At 45.2% G+C, this 24,265-nt stretch overlaps 2 protein-coding genes across 4 annotated transcripts in view; one reads left to right on the top strand and one right to left on the bottom strand.

Moving 5' to 3' along the window:
- Nucleotides 1-1,988: 1,988 nt before the first annotated feature.
- Nucleotides 1,989-24,265, top strand: part of Art3 (ADP-ribosyltransferase 3 (inactive)) — a 94,472-nt gene continuing 72,195 nt past the window's right edge. The window contains exons 1-2 of one of the 3 annotated variants that reach the window (XM_087908864.1): nt 2,026-2,123; nt 11,759-11,865. Coding sequence is in view for 1 of the 3 variants with exons in the window: in XM_048425675.3 (XP_048281632.3) it covers nt 2,575-2,577 (3 nt within the window). In the remaining 2 variants the exon portion in view is untranslated. Of the gene's footprint in view, nt 2,124-2,449; nt 2,578-11,758; nt 11,866-24,265 lie in introns of those variants that run through there. The other 2 variants (XM_048425694.3, XM_048425675.3) reach the window with 2 other exon arrangements.
- On the bottom strand, nt 13,709-16,001 carry Cxcl10 (C-X-C motif chemokine ligand 10). The gene is made up of 4 exons (XM_048425865.3): nt 15,846-16,001; nt 15,204-15,330; nt 14,912-15,001; nt 13,709-14,528 (listed from the first exon to the last, which is right to left on the bottom strand). Exons 1-4 carry the CDS (start codon nt 15,904-15,906, stop codon nt 14,510-14,512), a joined length of 297 nt encoding a protein of 98 aa, XP_048281822.1. The 5' UTR covers nt 15,907-16,001; the 3' UTR covers nt 13,709-14,509.

The raw sequence follows: 24,265 nt of genomic DNA, 5'->3' as shown, positions 1-24,265 counted from the left end.
CTTCCTAGATCTGCTGGTTTGACTGAATTGCAGGCAACAACCCCAGGTATACCCCAGTCTTGTTAAAATACAAGCAAAACATATTCCTCAAATCAAAATAAAAGTCATCTAAACAATATTTACCAACTTTCTCCCGATGTTCTCTGCTTCTCTATGGAAAAGCATATGTAACTTAATTAAAAATTTTGTAAAATAAATGAACCAAAATCAAAAGTAAATTTCTCCCTAAAGAGAGGAAAAAATACAAATATGTATATATGTATGTCTGTATATATAAATACATATTTTAACTATAGTATACACACACTCTACTAAGAAATGGATTTTATAAGGTGAGGTTGAACTTTGGTTGACCACTAATCATTGTAATGCAGATTTGTTTTGTTTTGTTTTGTTTTGTTTTGCGATAAGATCAGGGAGTCATTCTGTACCCCCCTCCCCAGGCTGGCTTTGAATTTACCATTCTCCTGCCTCAGCCTTCTGAGTATTGGGATTGTAGATCCGCATCCTGTGCACTGACTGCTAATGTCTAAGAAGTTTTTAGGCTTCCCGGACTCATGGTTGTCCTCGGAGCAATTATACTTGCCCTCTCCCTAAGGAATGCACGTCTTAGAATAAGAGGAGAGCTTCCAGCTACATTTTATGTTACATGATGTACAATTTTCACTTGTTTCTACGTGGATTAGTAATACAAATATTACAGAAATCGTTTTGAAAAGTGAAACTTGCGGTGACTTTTGACAAGCGTATCCATTGGTTATATTTAGTCCTGGCAATGACTGTGACCGTGGCTAGGGTGGACCTGGGCTCAGGTACCAGTTTTACTACTTGATGATTGTCGAGTATTGATAGCCTCTGCCAGCCTTGGAACGCTCACCCAAGACAACAGCGGTCAGTTTCACAAGCGGTTGCTAAAGATTAATAGCAAGAATATGCTGCCAGTGGGTAACATCAGAGATTTGCCACCAGTCAGAGGGTGGAGTTAGTGACTATAGAGTGCTCTGATCTTAAACAGGACCTCCGTGTCACCTCTGCCTCCAGGTTCAGGGAATATCCCAGAGGAGGGGCCAGAAAGAATGTAAGCGCCAGAGTTGGGGAGGAGTACTGAGAGACTGTTTTCTGGCCTTGATACCCCATTGCGCCATAAACTCAGGGCGGCTGTGTTTACCTGCTCAGGACATGCAGAGCGTGGTAGTAACTGTTTCGTCATGCCTAGAGGAAAGGCTCATGAGGCCCCACCCTTAATTAATGTTTATGAGTCAAAAAGAAACAAGAGTTCAAAGTAAGAAGGGCATTTCTGGGAAGAAGAATGGTTCCAATTGGAATGAGGGACGGGAGAGGGGACTGGGCGGGGAAAAACGCCTGAAATCCAGGATATGCATACATGCAATTGCCGAAGTGTATGTAGAGGGAACATTCTCCCAAACGCAAGCACCGTGAAGCCGTGACTATTCTTTCTAGCAGAGCTGATGTAGACTTCCTAAAATAAAGAGGAAGAGGGCTCAGTATGAGCTGTCTAGTTTATTTTTCCAGACTCTAATTGCATCATTTTTTTCTTGTCCTGACTTTGATAAAAAACATTGCTCGTGTCTTTTTCATGTCTGTAACGTGACCACAAGATACTTTTACCTTATTCAGCATTCCGACTTTGGGAAGTCGTCACTTAGCGCCACAAGCGCTAAATCCTCATGGCCCCTCACGGCTTGTCCTCACTGAGCAGACAGAGTAAGCAATGTTAGACTATCTGGGATACTCTAATCTCTCCTATTAGGAGGAGGGTTTGTAAAGATCCATGATTGAGTATGGCGATAACCCAGCACCTATCCTGGAAGAATGTTCTTGAAGCCTAGTATATACTAGTAAATACTCAGTTTAAATGTTCACAAGTGACAAATAGGGACCAGAGCCCAGCCGGGCAGATCTGGCATCAGCCGAGGATTGAAATCTTGAGCCACAGATTCTGTAACCTCTTCTAGTGGGACTATGCACAGTGCGCATGCCCAGCCAGTTTGCTTCCAGAACTTTCCTCCACCCGGAGCGGCCAACGCTCACTCTACGTGTGTAGTTGCTGAGGCTGCCTGCACTCGTTCTACTGAAGAGAAGAAGCACTTTAGGGAGGAAAGGTAGTGTGCGCCTGGGGCTCTCCTCTCTGCCCCCACTGTCCCTCCGCCTCCTGGCCTGAGAAAGCCATTTGTCTCTAGGAAGCCCAGTGGAGGCTGAACCAGGAGCCCCGTCTTTCCGGGAGCCCCCTAAGTGGCTTTATCAGTAGCCTTGGTGAGGGTGGGAGGGAACAATGACTCCAGAAGCCTTGCTGATGGCATGGAGGTCACAGGGCTGTGGAATAGGGCCGAGGTGACCCTGAGGAAGGTCCGATGGGCAAGAGCTGGTGTTGAGGCCGGCCGGAGCCCCTGAGCTCCTTAACCCAGGATGTCCGGAGCCACAAAACCTCAGAGCCCTAGATGCTCTGATCCCCAGAGGCAACGAGCTCCACAGCCTGGGCTCCCTGCTGCCTTGCAAGGGTTTCTTCCTCACTAACAGCTAAGGAGGCCTCCTGAGCAGCGGAAATATCCTTCCATGGTAAGGCTTCTCGGATTAGTCTGGGCGCTTAGGCATGAAGGTTTAAGATAGACCAGTTGGGTTCAGGCTCTTAAGACATTTGCTTTCCAGACTCCATTTTTGACAAATTCAGGACAGCTTCCAGAGGAAGTGCGGTGCAGACTGGAGAGAAAGAAGAGAGAGTCCCCAGAGACCGTGTTTATGGATAGAAGGCTTTTTTAGGAGAAAAAGAAACTTGCTAAGACAGACAGGATGTTGCTGGAGTTTCTCACAGGCCTGGGAAGAAAGCCAAGAATTATAAGGACTGTTGGAATCAACAGACAGTTCCTAATTCCCCCTTGGACAGCAACAGCAAAAAAGTCTTCATTTTTCCCAAGTCAGTGTCCCTGAGGAAATCCTGGGTGATGTAACCTGCAAGAGCTAGACACAGCAGGCTCGGTGGCCCTGTGTGTCATCGGCCTCCCCTTCCACCCGCTTTCTAATGGAATTTAGAAATCCATCTAAATAGGTTAACAGTGGGCTGTCGTAATAGAGACAGGAGGCTTCCCTTTGCTTGTCAGAAGGGAAGTTTCTCTCAAATTGAAACTCCTATTATGCTTGTTTGGATTTCTCACTATGTGGACTCTTCTTTTCACCGGTTTCTGCTACTCTTTAAGGATCCTAACTTTAAAACAGTGTATTTCTTGAAAGTCTCAAGCTATGAGTTAGTGTTCTGAATTCTTTCCCCTCAGTCAGGGAGTCCTTCCTTTAACCAACAAAAACAAACAAACAAACAAAACTGAAAAACTTTTTTTGCCAGCAAATTATACTTTTGTGTATTTCAGGCCCTTAACAAAGGAGGGAATTCTTTTTTCATTAATCTTATTATCTTGGCTTCGTGGTTTATAACTAATGAGAGCCCCACGGCTGGTTAGATTTGTAATTAGATAGTTCTGAGAGAGAGCGTCTGGACAGCTTTTCAAGGTCAGAAGTAAGCCCCTGTTGGCTTGTCCTGTGACTTTTGGCAAGCTGGCCTGCAATCTGATGACGTGCAAAGAAAACAATCACAAAAGCCCTGCTTCCAAGACTGAAGGAAATCATCCTGAAACGGGAGGACGTATTTTTCTGTTTTAAATATTCACACTTATTGTAAGTGATTCACTTCAGAATTTAGAAAATAGCTCTCCAAAGGCCGGGACGCAGAAGTTCTGAGCGCCTACTGCTCTGGCTGAAGACTCAGGTTCAGTTCCCGGCACCCACACGGTGGGAACTTCAGTTCCAGAGGACCTGTCACCCTGTCTGGTCACACAGGCGTGCCTGCATACAAAACACCCACACACGTAAAACTACGTAAATCTAAAACAAAAACTAAAACCTCTAAGAGGAAAAATCATTTTTATTAATTTACTTTTTTTTTGAGACAGAGTTTCATGTAGCCAGCCTGACCTAATTTTTTCATGTAACTGAGGATAGGTTTCCTGAGACTCACCTTCTGGGTCCTGGGATTCCAGGTGTGTGCGTGTCCATGCTGGAAAATCCCACGTTCACAAGCACCTTATTTACCTTGTATTCTCATTCACTCCAGTTCCTTCATCAAGCTTTTATTATGATTTTAGTTTCTAAGGACACAAATTTTTCTGCCCTCAACGAGCTTATAATTTACTTAGAGGCAAATCAACATTAAACAAATAATGACTATAGGGCCAAAATGTTACTTTAAAGGACAGTACTCAATTACTGGATGGAGAGAATCTCCATCTATTGTGAGACGCTTCAGGCAACCGTTGGACTAGATTCAGAGGGGAAGACTGGAATTCCTAACTGCAAGAAAGTAAAGAGGCACAAGAAGGCATTCAGAAGTGGCAGGGGCTGTGCAAGGGTAGAAGACGGTGGAAAAGGAATTGTGAGGATTGGGTGGAAAAAGGTAGCCAGCCACTGAAAGGCAAAGGGGCTTGGAGTCTGTGAGGGTGAAACGAAGGATTCTAGTCAAGAAAGCACATCACGGAGGTTTATGAAAAGCACGAACACACACACAGGAGCATGCACATACATGAGTGCACACACATGAATACACACACACACACGAGCATACACACAAGCGCATGCACACATGAACACGAGCATATACACAAAAGTACACACACATGAGCATGCACACGCATGAACACACACACCCTACCTGTTTGTATATCTTCGTCACTGATTTTGTCACATTTTTATTCATTAATTTTACTTTATATGAATATTTCCTTTGTCTCTATGTGGATGACATATTTTTTTAAAATAGTTCTGTATATGTCTAAATTGTTCTCAGTGCTGAACATTTGGGTTGTCTCTAGCATCAGTAACACAATAGTGCTCTAATTATTTTGTTTTCTGGTTCCGTGTGAGGTGGTGCACCCCTGTAGTCTCAGGTACCAAGGAGACTGAGACAGGATGATTGCTTGAACCCCCAGCATTCAGGGCCAGCGTGGACAACATGATAAAACCATGTCTCCTAACAGAAATGTTTAGCCTTTCCTTCTTTGACATTAAAAAGACAAATAATAAGAATATTCAATATTTCTGTAACATTTGATTGCTTGCCAGAAAGAGGTTAATTTCATAATAGCCCTAATTGATATGTACATGTATTTGTTCCTCAGCCTTCTATTATTTGTATTTATTATGCAAAAATTGGCATATGATATTCCCAGTTGTACCGTGTGTGTGTGTGTGTGTGTGTGTGTGTGTGTGCACGAGCTTGCGTAGTCATGTGTGTAAGGTGTACAGGCATATAGAAGCCAGAGGTCACCCTTGACTGTCATTCCTCAGGTCCTTGGCATTTTTTTTAAACAAATGCCCTTACTCTCCTGGAACTTGCCAATAGGCTACTCTGGCTGAGATTTACCTGTCTCCACCTTACCAACATGGGAATTAGAAGCACGAACTTCCCTCCCCCAATTCCCAGTCCCCACCTCACCCCATTCTCTCCTCTTCTGTTCCTTCTCTTCACATACAGTTGGGTATCTATGCCATAGGCTGTCTTACCTGGTGGATATCAGCCAGCCATGCTGTGGGCTGTCTTACATGGATGGGTTCTGGGGATTGAATTCAGGTCCTCATCCTTAAGTGGCAAGCACTTTACTGACTGAGCTATTGTTCCAGTCCTCTATTTTATATCACAGTTACATTTTAGCTTGTCTTGGTTTCATACTTACTTAGTCTACCTTTCTAAGATCAATTGTCAAATAGGGTCAGAGTACAGTAGTCTTCTGATCTTGGTGGATCTACTTCAAAACCTTCAGTGGATGCCTGGAACCATAGGTAACACCAAGCCTTGTATATATCTATCTATATATGTCTATATCTATATCTATATCTATCTATCTATCCATCTATCTATCTATCTATATATATACCTATAATAGGTTTAACTTATAAACTAGGTATGCTAAAAGGTTACAGCTATAACAATATACTCCAACGAGAGGTAATGTGAGGGCGATGTCTCTCAGAATATCTATCAACAACCTTGTAGTGGCTGGGTGTTGGAACCTGTGGAAAGTGGAATTGAGAATACAGGGGATCATGGTATGGACATTGTAACTATATGTCAGTCATTTACATATTTTGGATGGGAAAGTATCTACTTTAGTTAAGTGATCTTTATTTTGTTGCCTTCCTTTCATGACTTTTTTTTTTTAATTCAACTCCCGTCGTGAGCTGGTTTATGTCCCCCAAATTCTTCTGTGGGAGCCTGAGCTTCTGGTGTTCTCATATAGAGATGGGGCCTTTGAAGAGCTGATTAAGGTGAACTGAGGTCCCAAAGGGGAAACCAAAGAATAGATCTATTAACTAGAAATGTCAAATCACTTGTCTGAAGCATGCGTATAGAGCTAAGGAAGCCAGTGCAAAGAACAACAACAAAATGAAGGCAGCAATAAAGAAGTGGGAATTCTAAAAGAGAAACTGTCAGTTTTGGGACCTGGAAAATTTGAAACCTTCAGCGGCTGGTGGGAAAGCGTATTCCTGAGGCCCCGGGGTCAGACACCAGTACCACAGGAAAACCCAACTGAAAAAATCACATAGGAGCTCTTCAGTGGCAGTTTTGAATAGTCAGGAGGGAAAAGAACCAACATATGTGAAGACAAGATCATGGGGATTATTGAGTCTGAGAGCAGAAAGAAAATACTGAGGAAGAGAAAATCGAACCTAAATATGTGATACCTTCAAGTTGGCCCACACATCCTTAATGTGAGCTTGGGAAAGAGAAAGGGGCGGAGAAAATGTTCACAGGATCAAGACCCTCAGCTTCCCAGACAGGAACACTCAGTGCTCTGTGATGGCGGTTTTGGCTGTCAGTTGACCACATCTGGAATTGACTAAAACCCAAAACGGCTGGGCACACCTGTGAGGGACTTTTGCTTAATTGAATCATTTGACGTGGTGAGATCCACTTCTAATCCAGTTCTGAAGTGGGAAGACACCTTTATTCCGGATCTTTCGAGGGGAGAAGACCCACCTCTACTCCGGGCTACACCATCTGCTGGCACTCTGTACAAAGGACATGGAAGGAGGAAGGAGGAAGTCTTTGCTCTTTGCCTGCTTGCCCTTGCCCTGCTAGCAAGTCCATCCCGTCACTGGCGTTAGAGCCTACGCTGGGATTCCTACGTATTGAAGACCAGCTGAGACATGCAGCCTGTGGACAGCCACTGGATTCCTGGGTCTTATGTTCATTAGGCACCCATTATTGGCTTAGCCGAACCACAACCTGTAAGTCATTCTAATAAATCCCCTTTCTCTGTAAGTTCTGTTACTCTAGAGAACTCAGATATGTGCTCCAAATAAGACAAATTCAGAGATCTGTACAGAGATACCCACAGTCGCTTGTCAAAATCTGTGGACAGAGGATCTTTAAATCAGAGGCTGGAGGGGGGGCGTGGCATGCCTGTGCACAGCTTCTGTATCAGTCGTGTGCTGAACACCAACGAAACAAGCATTTTTCTGGACCACTCAGGCGGTATCCCTCACCCTTCCTTAGTGGGAATAGCAGCAGGGTAGGCAGGGGCATCTAGAGTTCACTGAGGCTTGGCACAGTTCCCTGAAGCAGCCATGACTGAGGCAAGGTCCCTGCAAGCAGAATCCATGGCTTCAACAGGCGGAGTCTCAGGGCTTCTTACAGTGGAAGTAAATTCTCCAGAGCTACTGTGAAGCCGTCAAGGCATCAGGGCATCATGGTGACCGTCCACTTGGTAGACGAAGAAGGGGTTGACGGATTGACAGCCCTTTGCACAAGGTAGCTGTGCACAGTGATGTGCCGGCTGTCAGTTCATTGGCTGAATGGCCCATTCTCAACGGCTGTATCTGGTTAAAGCAGCAAAGGTTGCTCACAGTTAAGAATTAAGGTGAAAGTAATACAAGGTGGGAGTGGTGCTTAGTCTCCAGACAGCCCAGGGAGAGCTGGGTCCTGCACCTCGTCACTCCCAGGGGAAAGCCGAACTCTAGCACTTTCTAATCCTCTTAAGGTGTCCGTACGGTTTTTCCTCTCAGTATTTTCTCCTCTGGAGGTGAGGGATTTGTAACTCCTGTCATTTGTGAAACTTCATTGGCTTTCTGACTTCAGTTGTACGTTTTAGTTTTTGGTAATTTAGTTAGATGTAGACATGATGCTACACTTGGCATCTTAGACACAGTCTTCTCCCTGCGTGTAGCTTTAATTTAGCTTTTGTTTTATGTGCCAAATACAGGAGGGGCGCTTCAGTGTCTGAGGATGTAGGGCTTGGAATTTTTACACTTCTGGTATTTTTCTCTCAGTTCTTTCTTCCTCTCCATGTGAAGTGATAGTTTTTCTTAGTCCTGATACATAGTTATGTATGGAAGTCTGTGGATATGACAGCAAGAAGGAATCTCTGATGCTTGCTCCCTGGACAAGTCTCCCTACTGTGTGTTCCCTGGGATGGACTCTGAGGTACACTATTGGGAATAGATAAGTATATCCGGTCCCTTTTGCTTTGTCGTGCTACAGCTCGAGGTGGTCCAAACTTTGCCCAAACAGGGTCCACCGTTTTTAACCTGCTCCCTTCGGCATTGCTTCCGGGTAGTGTTTAGTGTTAGCATAGATGAGACAACAGGGAGCCACGTGTGTTTTGTTTATTTATCCTGACACCAGCCATTGGAAGACATACGGTCTGCAGCATCTCAGGTCACTGTTATGTCACTTAGCACATACGGTGCAGCCTTAGAATGCCACCGTGTCACCAGGCCATAGCATTTCTCATCTCTCTAATAATCCTGGAGCCAGTGTTCTTTCCACCAGTATCCTTTTATTTGGGCTCTCGTGGATTCCCATGCATTCGCCTGCACAGTACAGTTTATGTAGTCTGCAGCTACGAAAGCATTATTATGTAGTGATGGATGGTAGTCTGTCATTTTCAGTCTGTGCTGCTTGAGTCCTGAGATGCAGAAGCTGTGGATTTCCTGTGTGCATGTGCACGCACGCATGTGCGTGCTGACACAGGGTGTCTCTGTGTAATAGTCCTGGCTGTTAGGGAACTTGCCCTGTAGATCAGGCTGGCCTCAAACTCTCAGAGATCTGCCTGCCTCTGCCTTCTCTGTGTGTTTTATAACACACATCTGGCATAAAAAGTAAACTATAGTGTTGACGGCAGACACCAAACACAGAAAGCCACTCATGGCTTGGTTCGCATCTCTCCGTCCACCACCAGTTCTGGCAGCATCTGTACCTGCAGCTGCGTGCACTTTCTTCAGAGTAAACACACGCGTGCCTTTGTGTGTCCTCTCCTGAACTAAAGGTCACTTTTCTCTCTGTGTCCGTCAGTTGCCAGTGAGTCTTTCAAGCCCAGCTCTGCCATTGCATTCCCAGGAAAGGAATTCTGTTTTCCTCTGTAGTTTTTTTTTTTTAAATACACAGAATAACAGATTGCCATTGTTTCTGTTTAACCGTTAAGCTGTAAGTTAACAGTTGTTTCTTGTGACCTGACATACAACAGGCATACACTGTTGAATACACACCTTGCCTTTGAACAGAGAGATGTTTAATGCTGTCTCAACAGCTCTTTGAAATGTGCTTGTCAGCAACCGGTTAGGTAGATGCTATGGTTTGAATGTGTCCTAAAATTTAGCTGTTAACTATTGTGACTGGCTTCAAAGCTGAGGCTTTGACTTTGGAAATTCCGTTTAGAAGAAGGCCATGTTCCCTAGCTTATAAGAGGCCTTGACTTGCATCCTAATACAGTAAAATGAAACACACACCCCCATCCAAAAAGAAGAAGAAGAAGAAGAAGAAGAAGAAGAAGAAGAAGAAGAAGAAGAAGAAGAAGAAGAAGAAGAAGAAGAAGAAGAAGAAGAAAAGGGAGGGAAAGGGAGGGTTGATGCGATCATTAGCTGCTATGTAGGTGGTCGAATCTAAACCTGGGTCCTCTGGAAGAGCTGGCGGCCCTCATAAGCACCTCGCCATCTCTCCAGCCCCAGTTTTTTTTTTTTTTTAATAGAATATGCCTGCATGGGTGGAGAGATGGCTCAGAGGTTAAGAGGACTAACTTCTCTTCCGGAGGTCCTGAGTTCAATTCCCAGCAACCACATGGTGGTTCACAGCCATCTGTAATGAGATCTGGTGCCCTCTTCTGGCCTGAAGGCATACATTGAGGCTGAACACTGTGTACATAATAAACAAATAAATCTTAAAAAAAAAAAAGAAAGAATACGCCTGCCAAAAGAAGAGGACAGCAGATTGGAGATCTGATGAGAGCACAGGCTGTTACCTACCTACCACAGAGACAGACTGGAGTCCAGAAAGCCCGGGTCGTGTCCCTGGTGCCTGGTGTTCTCTTCTCTCTTCAGAATTATGCATTTTTAGTAAATCATTTCTTTGTTTTCTGGCACACACAAGGCTCTGTGTTTGATTTCTAGTATAACCACCAAAGCAACAAAAACTGCAGGAAATGGAGTCAGATGCCTGCGCTCCTCTGTGGCATGTTCCTTCTTTATCTCATTCGGTGCTAAAGGCAGAACCCAGAGCCTCGTGAATGGCAGGCCAGAGTTCTGTCACTGAGTCCCTTTTAAACTTTGAGACAGTGTCTCACTAAGTTGTCCAAGCTGGTCTTGAACTTTCAATCCTCTCACCCCCACCTCTCAAGTAGCTGTGCACCACCACGCCCACCAAGAAGCTGTGACCACGAGTACGCACCACCACACCCACCAGGACTGTTTCTTAGATTCACCCATTGTGGTGTGTTTTTGTTGATACATGTCACTGAATACCTCAGCTGTCCCCTCATAGACGTTGGATTGGTTTCTGGTTTTTGCTATTGCTAGTCATGTTACTTTAAATATTCTTTTAAGAATCTTTATTAGCATATGTTAATGGATTTCGTTACCACATTTGCATATGTGTGCATACTGTGTTTTGGTCATATTCATATTCCCCCATGACCCTTTCTTATTGCTCCTATTCTTATTGACCCTTTCCTCTTCCCAACTAGTATGTGTGTGTGTATGTGTGTGCGCACACACGCGCTTTAATGACCCAATGTATTACGTTAGAGTATTTACAGAATCCGACCAGTGGCTATACCACTATGTCCTGCGTGGCTTGGTCCTGGAAACCTGACTGTGTGATGAGGAAATGAAGAAATGACAGACACACATGCAGAAAGCTGGAAGTAGGCTGTGGTCTCTCTGATGGAGAGTACCTATTGTTACCTGCAGGAGGAGGGGTTAGCCAGTCTCAGTGGGAGGTCTCTGTAGGAGATGACATCTCAGGTAGTGGTCATCCAGGAGGAGGGAGCTGAAGTTACTAGTTCTTGGCCAATCATCTGTAAACACTTGGACCAGACCAGAGGAAGGTTTTGCAAGTTCTCATGGGGCTGAGGCGTGGCTATGCACAGGTATTCAAGACGTCATCTACTCCCCATACTGTACCCCTGAAGAAATGCCCCCTCACCATTAACTCTGTACGAATCCCCCAGGTTGGGTGGAGTCTCATGAGTTCTCCCCACTTCCATGACAGGATATTTAAGTCCAGTCTTGTGTTGATCTCATGCAGGTAATCCTAGCTGCTGTGGGTTTAAAAATGCAACCTTCAAAAAGGGACACGTGATCCTCAGTCAGTGTCCCACAGACACGTGATCCACAGACACGTGATCCTCAGTCAGTGTCCACAGACACGTGATCCTCAGTCAGTGTCCCACACCTCTCTTCCTTTCTGCTCTTACATTTCCAGCCCTTTCTTCTGCTGTGTTTCCTGGGCTTTGGCATGCATATGTGATCATCTGTAGTTCCAATTTCGGCTGATTACTTGACTGGCACCCATCCTCATCATTCAATCAGGTATGTGCCTTTGTAGTTACTACTATCAACCGCAGAGAACGGCTATTCTCACTAAAACTGGCAACAGCAGTAACCCGCAGGCATAAACGGTTATTAGAAGGCAATTTGATGGGCACATCATATCCACTTAGCAAAAATGAGCATAGCTAGGCCTCTAGTATCCCCAGGCATGGGCTTCTGACTGGCTTTATAGTAGCAGATGATGATTTACTCTTGTGGAGTGGGCCTCAGATCCCAATCAGAGAGCTTTCGGTTACCCTAAATAGACTTACAACTATTGCACTAGTGGAGACATCTTGCCTGGCCTTGGTAGTGTCGCATGCAGGATCCACAGCTCGATTGGACTGTTGTTCGCTGTTCTCCAGCCTCAGCATTTTTCAGCACTGTAGGACTAGTCAGCAGGGTAGAAACTTTCAGCCCGATTCCAGTGTATGGGGTCTTCATCAGTGGGCTCTTCCCATCTAGTTCTGACGAGTAGCCAGCACTGCTGTGTATCCTGTGTCCTATGAGACAATGGATTATTAGATGGTGATAGAATTGCTCGGGCATACAGGATGAGGTGTTCAGCTTCAGAATATCCAACTCTTTCCACTGAAGTCGTGACTACTTGTTCTCACTAGCCGTGAAAGGACCTTCCTCAGTTGTATATTTTTCTGTTGTCAGAATTACCTGATTTATTTTTTGCCAGTCTGATGGTGCGACATGAAGTATTTAAGGATCTGAGAACACATTTCCTTCATGAAAATGAGGTTGGGCATCCTTTCATGTTAAGGGCAAGTGCTTTTGTTCTTCTGTGAAAGTCTGTGAGCATTCCTTTCACATTTGTACTGTGTGTGTGGTGGGTTGAGGTGGGACAGTGCACAGAGCCTGCGCGATGGGTGTGGCAGTCAGAGGACGATTTGCTGGAGTTAGCTCTGTCCTCTTGGGTCCCGGGGGTGAACTTGGGTCATCAGGCTTAGTGTCAGAAGCCTTTCTTTGCTGAGCCTTCCTGGAGACCCCCATGAGAATTCTTCATACATTCCAGAGTCTAATAATTTATCAGCTGATAGTGTTGCAGGCATCCTCGCAGTCACTGATTGGGCAGAGGAGGTCAGGAAGCAGTGGTCATGTGACTGTCTTGTTTGGGGAACTGAGTGGACAGTGGTATAATTACACAAGTCTCTGAAACAGAGGTGAAGACACAGGGCTAGCAGGGAAGTGAACTGACTCCAGGTTTGCCTGTGCAGTATTCTGGCAGAGATGTCTAGGAGTCTGCTCGAGCTTCCTCTCTGCTGCTGTGCTAAAGACCAAAAGCAACTTCAGGGAGGAAAGGATTGTCTCCAGGCAACGGTCTATCACCAAGGGAAGCCAGGGCAGGAAGCAGGAGCAGAAACCACGGAGGAGGCTGCTTACTGGCTTGCGTCCTGGTTTGCTTCCCTTGGCTCATGCTCTGCTAGCTTTCTTACGCAACCCGGGACCACCTGCTCAGGGTGACCCTGCCCGGAGTGGGCTGAGCCCGCCCACATCCGACATTAGTCGAGACGGTCACCCTCGGACATGGCCACAGGCCAGTCTGATTTACACATCCCCTCAACAGAGACCCCTTCTTCCCAGACGACTCAGTTGTGTGGAATTGGCAATAAAAACTAACCAGGACAGTTCCCTGCCCATGTCATTCTCCCACGCCTTGCCAGTTGTATAGGAACGTTACATGGTGGGCCTTGAGGAGGTTGCACTTAGGAGGAGTGTGGTAATTCTCCTGATCTGTTTGTCCTCTACCCATCCCATACCAACTTCCTGTCCAAGTTGTTGAGTCTCTAAAGCTCGGAAATAATTCTCAGTCAGATGAACCAACCACAAGGCATTTCAGATTAGCTATTTTACTTTATTACCTTTTGGTCTCAATATTTTCAGTACAGTACATTATTTTTATTTTGAAAACCATCCAACACTTTTTGTGTTATGTAACATTCAAAACCACTTGTCTGTATAAACTTCTCTAATTACTCATTGATATGTGTAGTCAGTTACAAAAGTTCTTCCATATACAATGAAAATCGTACAAAAACCATACATCTGAAACAGTTGTTCATTAAATAATATTTATACATACATTTCCATACATTCTAGCTTCCTGTCAGTATTCTGAGTTACGAGGGCCCCTTGGGAAGATGGCAGTAAGCCGTGAGAAAAAGCGTGGCCTCAGGAGCAGGCCGATGGGAGTCTTACTGTGACTGTGTTTGAGATCAAAGAACCCAGGTAACTCAGAATCAAAGAGATCTCCTAACACACCTTAAGACAGGGAGGACGAGGAGGGTGAGAGGAGCAGGCAGGGCTGGCACAAGGCTAAGAGTGTAGCACCTCGGCGTAGCGTATGGTACAGCGCCGGGAGAGCCATTGCAGCTCTTTGTGTGAGAACTCAGGACCAACTCTTAGAGCTGGGAACTCTTGTTACTGGAGTTGCTGTTGTCTCAGGACGATGAACTGCCCATCGTCCTGATGTCACTAGGAATAGCAGCTGATGTGACCGTGGTTGGTCACCTTTCAGGAGAACCAGGGACAATTAAGGCTAGCCACACACGATGTGAAGGGAAGCGATGGAGACGGCTCCTGGCTGTCCGGCCTTCTGTCGGTCACAGCACTGTGGTGATTGGCTTCTCTCTGGTTAAGGAGCTCTTTTAGACCTGTAGAAAAAAGACAGTGTACTGCGTGGAATAGACTGACTTCAGTCTGGGAACCCAAGGACCCTTGAGAAAAAGACTTGGTGCACTTCCTGCTGCTGGCCAGTTACTGTGGGTCACAGTGGCTGTTGTTTTTAGAGAGGCAATGTGGAAAATCGGACCGCTTTACGCAGACGGTTTATAAGCGCCTACAGGTTGCAGTAATTACCTGTCACTCCTGAACTGTAGGTATTTATGGCCTAAGGTGGTACCTCAGTGTTGTGTAAATGGAGGTGGGAAGAAGCATGGTGGTCACGTGAGTTTAAGGCAAAGATCCCACAGCAAAACCAAGTGCAGAAGCTGCTTCCTACAACTGCCAGTTCCTGAAAGAACGGCAGGAAACCCACCTTTTTTTGCTAACTGCTTGCACTAAACTCTTGATGGCCTCAGACTCAGGATTCAGACATCTCTTCTCTTCAGTCCTTTTCATCGTGACTCTATAGAAAAGGGCAATGAGATAGGTAGGTTAGCATCAGGCTGACAACAGAGGTACCGTCCAGGTCCTCAGTGAACTCGAGTCCTGCCCGTTAGTTGTATGTAGAGTTATCACACAGCCTTGGCTGATCTGTCCCGGTTACCATCGCATGTTTAACATGCGATTACATAAGGGGAGTTAGCGGCAAGTGGGATTTGACTCACATGATCTCCACGCGTGGACAGGATTGACTTGCAGGAATAATCTCCAGTTTTCCTATGGCCCTGGGTTTTATGGGTCGGTCATCAGTCTTGATGCAGGAGCAGCGGACTGTTCTTGAGAGAGGGATTCCTGTAGGAAGGAGGAGAGCGACACAGCGAACTTAATAGAGGCGAGGCAGTGATTCGCAGAACCTGTCCCCATTATTGTCACTTAATCTGAGGAGAGGTGTAGCTCATCGGACCATAGGGCCGAATGGTTAAATAGCTCATTACTGTGAAGAAGGAGACTGCCTGCGACTTGTTAATGATGAAATCACACCCTTACATATAGATTATATTATTAAATAGGCTAAGGTAAGGAGACATCTGTCTTAACCCCCCTCTTCCCTGCTTCTCCCCTCCCTCCTTCTCCACTCTCTCACAGTTCTTTCCTCCCTACCTCCCCCTCCATTCTTTCCTCTCTTCTTCATTCCCTTTCTCTTATTTTTCTCTGACTTCGACCAGCATAAGTTGTGCAAGCAGGAGGAGTCTCTGCCCGTTTCCTTTCCTTCCTAGGCACACAATAAAACCTAGAAAGGCACTGTTTAGACTCGAGCCCTGCCATCTTTCTGGCTTGGGAAATTAAATAGCCCTGGTGTTCCTTACCCTGTGTCCCACTCAGACTCAGCAGGATGAGGCAGAAAACGAGGACAGCGCTTGCGTTCATGGTGCTGACAGTGGAGGCTTCGGGATGGCTGGCTCGGGACAGGTGTCAGTCAGCTGCGAAATGCCTCCCAGTGCTGGGCTACTGTGCAGTATTTATCTGCAGAGAGTTTCCCTCCCTGGCTCTTGATTGGACGGCTTTGGAGTTGACTCAGCAGGCCTTCAGTGTCCTCTAAGGGAAGTTCCCTGTTGCAAAATTGAGGTTATTTGTGTTTATTGTGAGTTCTGAGCTTGGAATTTCCCTCCCTGATCCTTTTAATTTTTAACAAGTGAACGCGTTAGGTTTCACTTTCCAGAGCATGAGCTGTTTGAGAAAAGAGATGGAGTGCACTGCCAGATAAGTTTGAAAATGGCTTTAGAATCTCTTCTTTCCCTGCTTGTAAAACTGAGTTAATATTTAAGTCAAGTCCTAAACACAGTTTTTATTTTTGTTGCATTTTCATTATTTACTTTTGCTTTTTAATTTTTTGAGAAATGTGTTTATCTTACAAACTTTATTATAAAACCTTGCAATAAATAAAAAAAACACATACTAGATTTTTTTTAATTCATTAACCAGATCTATACAGGTCTATACAACTTAATGAGCTTCTGTGAGTTAGAATAGGCATTCAGAGCAGAAGCTGTGGGGCCCCGCGTGCAGGTGATGGTCACGAGTGAGAAAGGCGGCTGTAAAGCTGGGCATCGCTCTAGTTCTGATTCTGTTGTGGATTTCTTGATTGTTTTCTTAGCGAGTGTGTGGCAGCGGGATCAAGGATGAAAGTGATGCCCACTGGATGTGGGCGTGAGTCTGCAGTGCAGCAAATGCGGCAGCGGGTATTAGAACCTAGAAGAATACATGGGAGAGCTTTCATAGAGGCCCCAGGGATGCAGGGACAGGCCGGGAAGTGGCAGTGATTCGTCCCGGGATAGGGCTATTGATCCTTGGGTGTCCTGGTTCAGAGCGGTGCTGGTTGCCAAGAATGAAGCCCATATCTGCAAACTGGAGAACAGGAAGTCTGTCACCAGGACTGGAAGTGAGTTGCCGTTTGGGAAAGATGGAAATTTCTAGAGTGCTAAATCCCAGGTTGATGTAGTCCAAGGACTAGAAGAGAGCTAAGCCTCCAAGTGAGCAAGGCAGACAGCTGCGGGAGTCTGGAAGGACAGAAGGAAGGCAACTGAGACCAGGTTGACAGAAGCCAAGAGACTTCTGATGAGGTGTGGCTCCTATGAGAGGGTGCCCCAAGGAGTCCCTCCACACCTGCTTCAGCAGACTGGAAACTGCATTGCAGGCTTGTCAGACTTCCAGCGTGGACTCTGAATGGGAGGGGTGCTGAGCAGGGTTACCTTCAACAGTCACAAAGATACATGGTGACAGTTTTATTTTTTTATTGCCCAAGTTCATAAGCTGCAAAAGAGAAAACAGATTTGAGGTAGACAGCCAATGGAGGACTAATTAATCATGCATTAAGAAGAAAATATTTCAGTAAGAATCGCATAGCATTGAGTATCTGTAAGTCACTCATAAGCTGCAAGAACCCAGAACCCAGGACCCCATCTCTGTAGCCCACGCCCTCAAACACTGAGTTCAAAGAGCAAATTCCAGAGAGCAGATTCACGGTCAAGGTTACTGACCTTCCCCTCTATCTGCTCACTGGCATGAAGTCATCTTTGAGGTTAGTTTGGGGTTTCTGGAACTAAAACATCTAGGAAAGGTTTAAGTTAGATTTATTTTACACCGAATTTTACGCTCAAATGAAAATCACTATAGTCTATAGTATGTATGCATTGCATGTATGTGTTACTGATAGACAGACACATGATAGGCACACACGTGTATTTTTAAGCAGGTCTCTGGACTGAAAACAGACATTTTGCCCTGAGTCCTGACAAAGAATATAGCAAGTATGGCACACATATCATAGCATTTTTGTGGCTAGGGGAAAAGCATGCATTTTTTCCTATGTATTGAAATCTGTAAAAAATAAGAACAAAACCAACCACCTATGAAGTTGACATCAAATGACTAAGATAAAGGTATGCAATGTAAAAGTTTCTACGAACATATACTCACTGTGTCAGAAATGCTTTGAAGACTGAATCCTCAGATGATCCTTAAGAGTGGGATGTACTTACAGGCTGTGTGATGGCACACACCTTTAATTCCAGCACTCAGGAGGCAGAGGCAGGCAAGTCCCTGAGTTTGAGGCCAGCCTGGTCTACAGAGTGAGTTCCAGCACAGCCTGGGTTACACAGAGAAACCCTGTCTAGAAAAAACAGAAAAAAGGTGAGGTGTGCTTACAGGATGTTCATGGTGGAACACACCTTTAATCCTAGCATCTGGAAGGCAGAGGTAGGTGGATCTCTCTGTATCCAATACTGGCCTGGCCTACTGAGTTCTAGGATAGCCAGGACTATGTTGAGCGCCTACTTCAAAGAAAAAAGATGTACTTAAATGGCCAGGAGGGGAAGCATATGCAAGTATAGACATGCCACCAAAAAACAAATAGAGAGGAACCAACCAGCCAGTCAGGACGGTTGGTGAGTGGAATGGGTATCACTTGTTAGAGCCTGGAGTTCAGCATTGTAGGTTTCCAACACCCCTGTCCCCAGTTACCCTCAGCATGCTCTTGGAGAGCTAATTATGCCAAACAAATCTGATAAAGATGAAGGCATAAATTATTTTTGATGTTGTTGTTATTGCTGTTTTGGTTTTCCAAGTCAGGGTCTCACTATATGGCTATGGCTATCCTGGAACTCACTATGTAGACCAGGCTGGCCTCAAACTGACAGAGATCCATCCACCTGCCTCTGCATCCCAGTGCAGGGATTAAAGGTCCGTGCCACCATGTCCAACCTAAGATGCAAATTAAAAGTTGATTCCTTTTTGACCTACCTCCAGACCCAGCTATACCACTTTTGGGTATTTACCCAAAAGATGCTCAAATGTACCACAAGGACGTGTTCTTAGCTATGTTCATAGCAGCATTGTTTGTCATAGCCAGAACCTGGAAACAACCTAGATGCCCCTTGACCAAAGAATGGATAAGGAAAATGTGGTATATTTACACAGCAGAAAAAAAAATAATGGCATCTTGAAAATTTCAGGCAAATGGATGGATCTAGAAAACATCATATTGAGTGAGGTAACCCAGACCCAGAAAGACAAATATATGTACTCACTCATAAGTGGCTTTTAGACATAAAACAAAGAAAAGCCAGCCTACAATTCACAATCCCAGTGAACTTAGACAACAAAGAGGACCCTAAGAAAGACATACATGAATCTAATCTATATAGGAAGTAGAAAAAGACAAGATCTCCTGAGTAAATTGGGAGCATGGGAACCATGGGAGAGGGTAGAAGGGGAGGGGAGAGGTGGAAGGGGAGTAGAGAAAATATATAGCTCAATAAAAACAATAAAAAAAATACTGAACAAAAAGTTGATTCCCTTTTGGTGTGGGCCTTTCCATGACCGGGATGGCTGGTTGATGTACAGATCCAGGCCACCCAGTTCCTGGGTCAGGGTGCCTGGGAATGTGAACTAGGAATCTGTTCTTCCTCTCAAGAAGAGAAGCAAAATAAGGATTCCTTCTTTTTTTGTTGTTGTTGTTTTGTTTTGTTTTGCATGGGAACCTGCTCAAGGCATAAACCTCATGAACTATGGGAAAGGGTTCAAGAACAGCTGTGGTTTGGCTAACCTGCTGTGAAGGCCGACCTGACCTGCATGGGGTATGTGTATGGAAGAAAAAAAGTAAAAGGGAAAGTGATAACTTTTTAAATTTATTTTTCTTTCAAAAATTCTCGAGGCTTTTGGTCCATTTACTAGAACTCACTATTTGGGACTCACTTTGAAAAAAAGCGAATTAAAGAACTTAGTTTCAGTTTCCGCTTGGTTGCTTCAGCTCCTCCTCCTGTATTTATGCCAGCAGACCAGAGAGGAAACACAATAAAACAGCCTGGCCTTGAATGCTTTTGAGTGCAGACCCAGAGAAAAGGGCTTTCTGAGAAACGAAAGCTCTTAGAAGAAGCGCGGGAGCCCTAGGTTTGTAGCCGGGATTTCCCGCGGAGATGCAGGACACGGCTCTGATTTGATATCAGCTACGCTTCCCCATCCTAGTTTTGACTTGGCACTTGCTGGGTGGAAGGCTCACGTGCGTCCCTGTAACACCGCTGTCCCTTCAGTCAGGGCAGCCTGAGCCCTGGGCAAAGGAAGCGCTGACAAAGGAGTGACAGATAGCAATCCTCTTCGGGAGAGAGCTTCTGTGCGGCTCTTTCTGGTGGTTCTCAGCCTGTGGGTCGCGACTTCCTGGGTCACACAGTGGCTACCCATACCAGATACTTACCTTATAGTTTACAACCGTATCAAAATTACAGTTACAAAGTAGCAATGAAATAGTTTTATGGTTGCGAGTTGCCACACTAGGAACTGAATTAAAGGGTCACAATTTAGGGAGGTGGAGAAACAGTTTTTCTTTTTGATTTTTCAAGACAGGATTTCTTGTGTAGCCCTGACTGTCCTAGCAGTCGCTCTGTAGACCAGTCTGGCTTTGAACTCGGAGATCCACCTGCCTCTGCCTCCTGAGTGCTGGGATTAAAGGCGTGCACCACCACCGCCAGGCTTTGAGAACCACAGTTTTAGATCATGCTGGGGATCCATGCAGAACTTTGGGCATGCTAGGCAGGTGCTCTACCCCTGAGCTGTGTTACATCCCCAGCTTTCCCTTCCTCCTGGTGATACGGTTACTACTATTGGCACGTGTTTGCCTCTCTGCAGAGTTCCCGGGCTGTGGCTAAGTCAGCTCTGGCACCGAGGACCTCAATCATGTAGGCTTTCTTCATAGGAAAGGGCTGATATTGGTAAGCCAGTTTACCTACAGGATAAATAGCGCACAGTGAAGTCACAAAGCAAGGATACCCCTTTCTGTGTACTGCAGGTTCCATCCTAAAGGTTAAACAAAGGGGGGCGGGAAGACAGCATCTTGCAGATGATAAGATCACACAGAAAACTCAGAAGTAGCACGTCGGAGATGACTAGAAGGTGGTATACTGGGGGCCATCTACATAAGTAGTAAATAATTTTAAGATGTTCTATAAAAGTAATTTATAGTAGCAGCAATACTTATAATAAAGTCAACAAGCAGGAAAAAACTTGTTTGTACCAAGTGTAGATGAATCTAAGATACTATCAACTAAAATAATATTGAGTCAGACATCTCATGATTTCCCATTTCACAAAGTTCAGCAAGTCAAAAGTCGAATAGCATCTTGTCTGGGCATGGGCGCTTGTATGAGTGGCTGTAGGCACACTGTCCTGGACGAGTTTAGTAGCATTGAGCTGAAAGCAAGTTTTATGCTAATGTTCCAGTCACTGCCACAAGGTATTTGAATGGGTGGGAAAAAAAAGGAAAGTGTAGTGATGTTTTGTTTGTGCTGTATCCAAGAAAGCTTGCCTGAAGAGTGCCGAGCTAGCCACACTAGTGAGCCACAGAGGCTAGGCAGTGGCAGCACACACCTTTAATCCCAGCACTTGGGAGGCAGAGGCGCCTACCTCTGTGAGTTCAAGGCCACCCTGGGCTACCTGAGATTGATTCAATAAAAACAGAAATAGAGCCGGGCGCTGGTGGCTCATACCTTTAATTCCAGCACTAGGGAGGTGGAGACAGGAGTGATGTGGCTGGGTGGAGAGAGAAAGATAAGGCGGGAGGAGACAGGTGCTCAGAGCGGTCAGTCCGAGGATTGGTAGGTGCAGGACACCCCTTTGGTCTGAGGATTCAGGGAGGTAAGAACTGGTGGCTGGCTGCTTTCAGCATTTACTCCTATATCTGACTCTGGGTTTTTATTATTAATACCAATTAGAATTTGTGCTACAGGAAAGTGATAACTTTTAAATTTTATTTTTTCTTTCAAAAATCCTCAAGTCTTTTGGTACATTTACTTTGCTAGTAGTCGCCATTTTAGGCTCACTCTGAAAAAACAATAAGAGTTAAAGAACTTAGTTTCAAGCCAGGCCTGGTGGCACACACCTCTAATCCCTGCACGGGGGAGGCAGAGGTGGGTGAGTCTCTGTGAGTTTGAGGCCAGCCTGGTCTACAAAAGCTAGTTCCAGGACATCCAGGGCTACACAGAGAAACTGCCTTGAAAAACCAAAAAACCCACAAAACCTAACTTAGTTTCAGTTTCCTTCCCACTGATCCATTGGTTCATTCTACCACACATTCAGAAGCAAAACTCAGGACACTGTTTGGATTTGGAAGAGCTAAAGGGATGCCCTTGATTTGGGTGGAGACCACATATATAGGCCTTCATGTTATAAACCTAAGTATGCAAATGTGTGAGCCAGGGACAGAATTTTATGTGCCATGATTAAAATGACGATCTAGTCTGCACACCAGAGATGCAGCAAACAGTGATGCTGGGTGAGATGACACGCATCTGTAATTGTGTCTCTGGGGAGGTGAGGAAGGTGGACCTCGGTGAATATGAAGCCAATGTGAACATATGAGTTTGAGCTTCAGAATGAGACCCTGTCCCAAAAACCAACAGATAATAATAATAATAATAATAATAATTAGCTACAAAGTTCTCTTCTTGGGAACAGCAAGCACTAGGCTTTATTTAGATTCCTGGTTCCTTGTTAGAAGAGAGGAGCCAAGGAAAATGTACCCTAGCCATGTGGTGGTCATTCATATCTTTACTCCCAGAACTCAGAATGCTAAGGCAAAGGGATTGCCACAAATTTGAGGTCATTATGTCGTACATAATGAGTTCTAGGATACAGAGCGAGACCCACTGTTTCTACAAAACAAAGCAAGAAGTGTGCCATCATGGAATTGGGCCAGCATTTTCCTGGGTCATATCATCTTAAGAACTAGGAAGTTCACAGCACTACCTTTGATATTAATTAGGCTGTGGCAGTATTTTGATTTAGCAATCTGGTCAAGGGGCTTAGATCATTGTGGTATTCAGACAACATTGGAGACCTGAAGGGGAGAGCCAGGAAGGTCAAAGTTAAAGAAATAGATGTAACAGCTGAAAAGGGAGGAGAGCAAACCGGACGCTAGGCTGGGTGATGGGAACTGCTTGCCTTTCTTCTCCCTTTCCAGTTCCCCTACCCTCTCACTTTGTTTCTGTCCCCCCCTTTCCCCTTCTAGAACAGGAAGGTTGTGGCTTAGGATGTTTTGAAAAATCCCAGCACAGGGAATCTCAAAACATGAGCAGCTCAGTGATGTTCCAGAGCAGGTTTCTGGTCTAAACCCAGGCAGTCGAACGCCAAAGCCTCACAGCCTCGCTGCTGGCCGGCTTGACTGTGTTACCTTTGCCATCTGCCTCTGCTGGCAAGGAAAATGGATGGCATGAGTCTGTAAGTCAGGACATTGGTTATCTCGACTCTAGAATCGTAAACTGTCTCTGGGGAATAAGCAGTTCTCTCATTCAGTCTGCCTGGCCAGGGTCAACAGGAGTGCACGTCTCACAGGGACTTCAGGGAAATAGAAGACAGCTGTGAGTCGAGAAGGTTCTTGTTTCAGGAAGAAGTCTTTTACTCTAATGTCGAAGTGATATTTCTGAAGCTTGTTTCAGAAGCCGAGCTGATAATGCAAACACTGATTACAGATGAACGGAGCTCATGATCAGGTAGCAATGAGCAGAAAAATTTGAAAAATACACTGTGGAAGTTGATGGTTTGTGTTTTAAAAAATGGTTGATATAAATCCATAATATCAAAGCAACGACGCACTCCTGGCTCCCTTGCTCTGGCTCTGCCCACAAACCTTGTGTTGTGTATCCTCTGCCGGGATGTGCCCTCACTGAGAGTCACTTAAACATCTCTTTCGTTTCCCCCTCTTTATTAAAGATAGATTCTTATACAATATATCCTGATCACAGTTTCCCCTCCCTCGACTACTCCTAGTTCCTCCTCGCCCCCTCCCATCTAGATACCCTGCCTTTCTGTCTCTCATTAGAAAAGAGCAGGCTTCTAAGTGTAGGGCCCACGGGTCTACCCGCGCTCCCGGGGTTCATCTTGAGGACAGTTTCTGACCAGCCAGCTAAACATCCTGTTTGTTTCTGTACTCCCTCTGTCCTGCCTGGTGATTAGCTATCGGACATTGTTTATTCCACCTCGGACGTGGTAGTTTCCCACCTGCCTGGGGGGGAATTCCATTGTACAGCAGCTAGGGATATAAGGTTGTGTATCCTCTGTTATCCTAGCTTGAATAAACGACATTCTGCCGATCCCATGAATGACCCAGGTCTCCTGTGTGTTCTTTCAATCTCCAGGCCCTTGCCCGGCTCGCGAACGGTACAGTGGCAGGCGAACTGTATCGGGAGAGTAACGCAGGTGTTACACTTAAGAAATAGCAAAACACGACAAAATAGAATAT

The sequence above is a fragment of the Myodes glareolus genome, chromosome 8 (assembly GCF_982192425.1).
Source record: "Myodes glareolus chromosome 8, mMyoGla1.1, whole genome shotgun sequence".
NCBI lineage: Eukaryota > Metazoa > Chordata > Mammalia > Rodentia > Cricetidae > Myodes > Myodes glareolus.
This window is presented reverse-complemented; position numbering and strand designations above follow the sequence as displayed.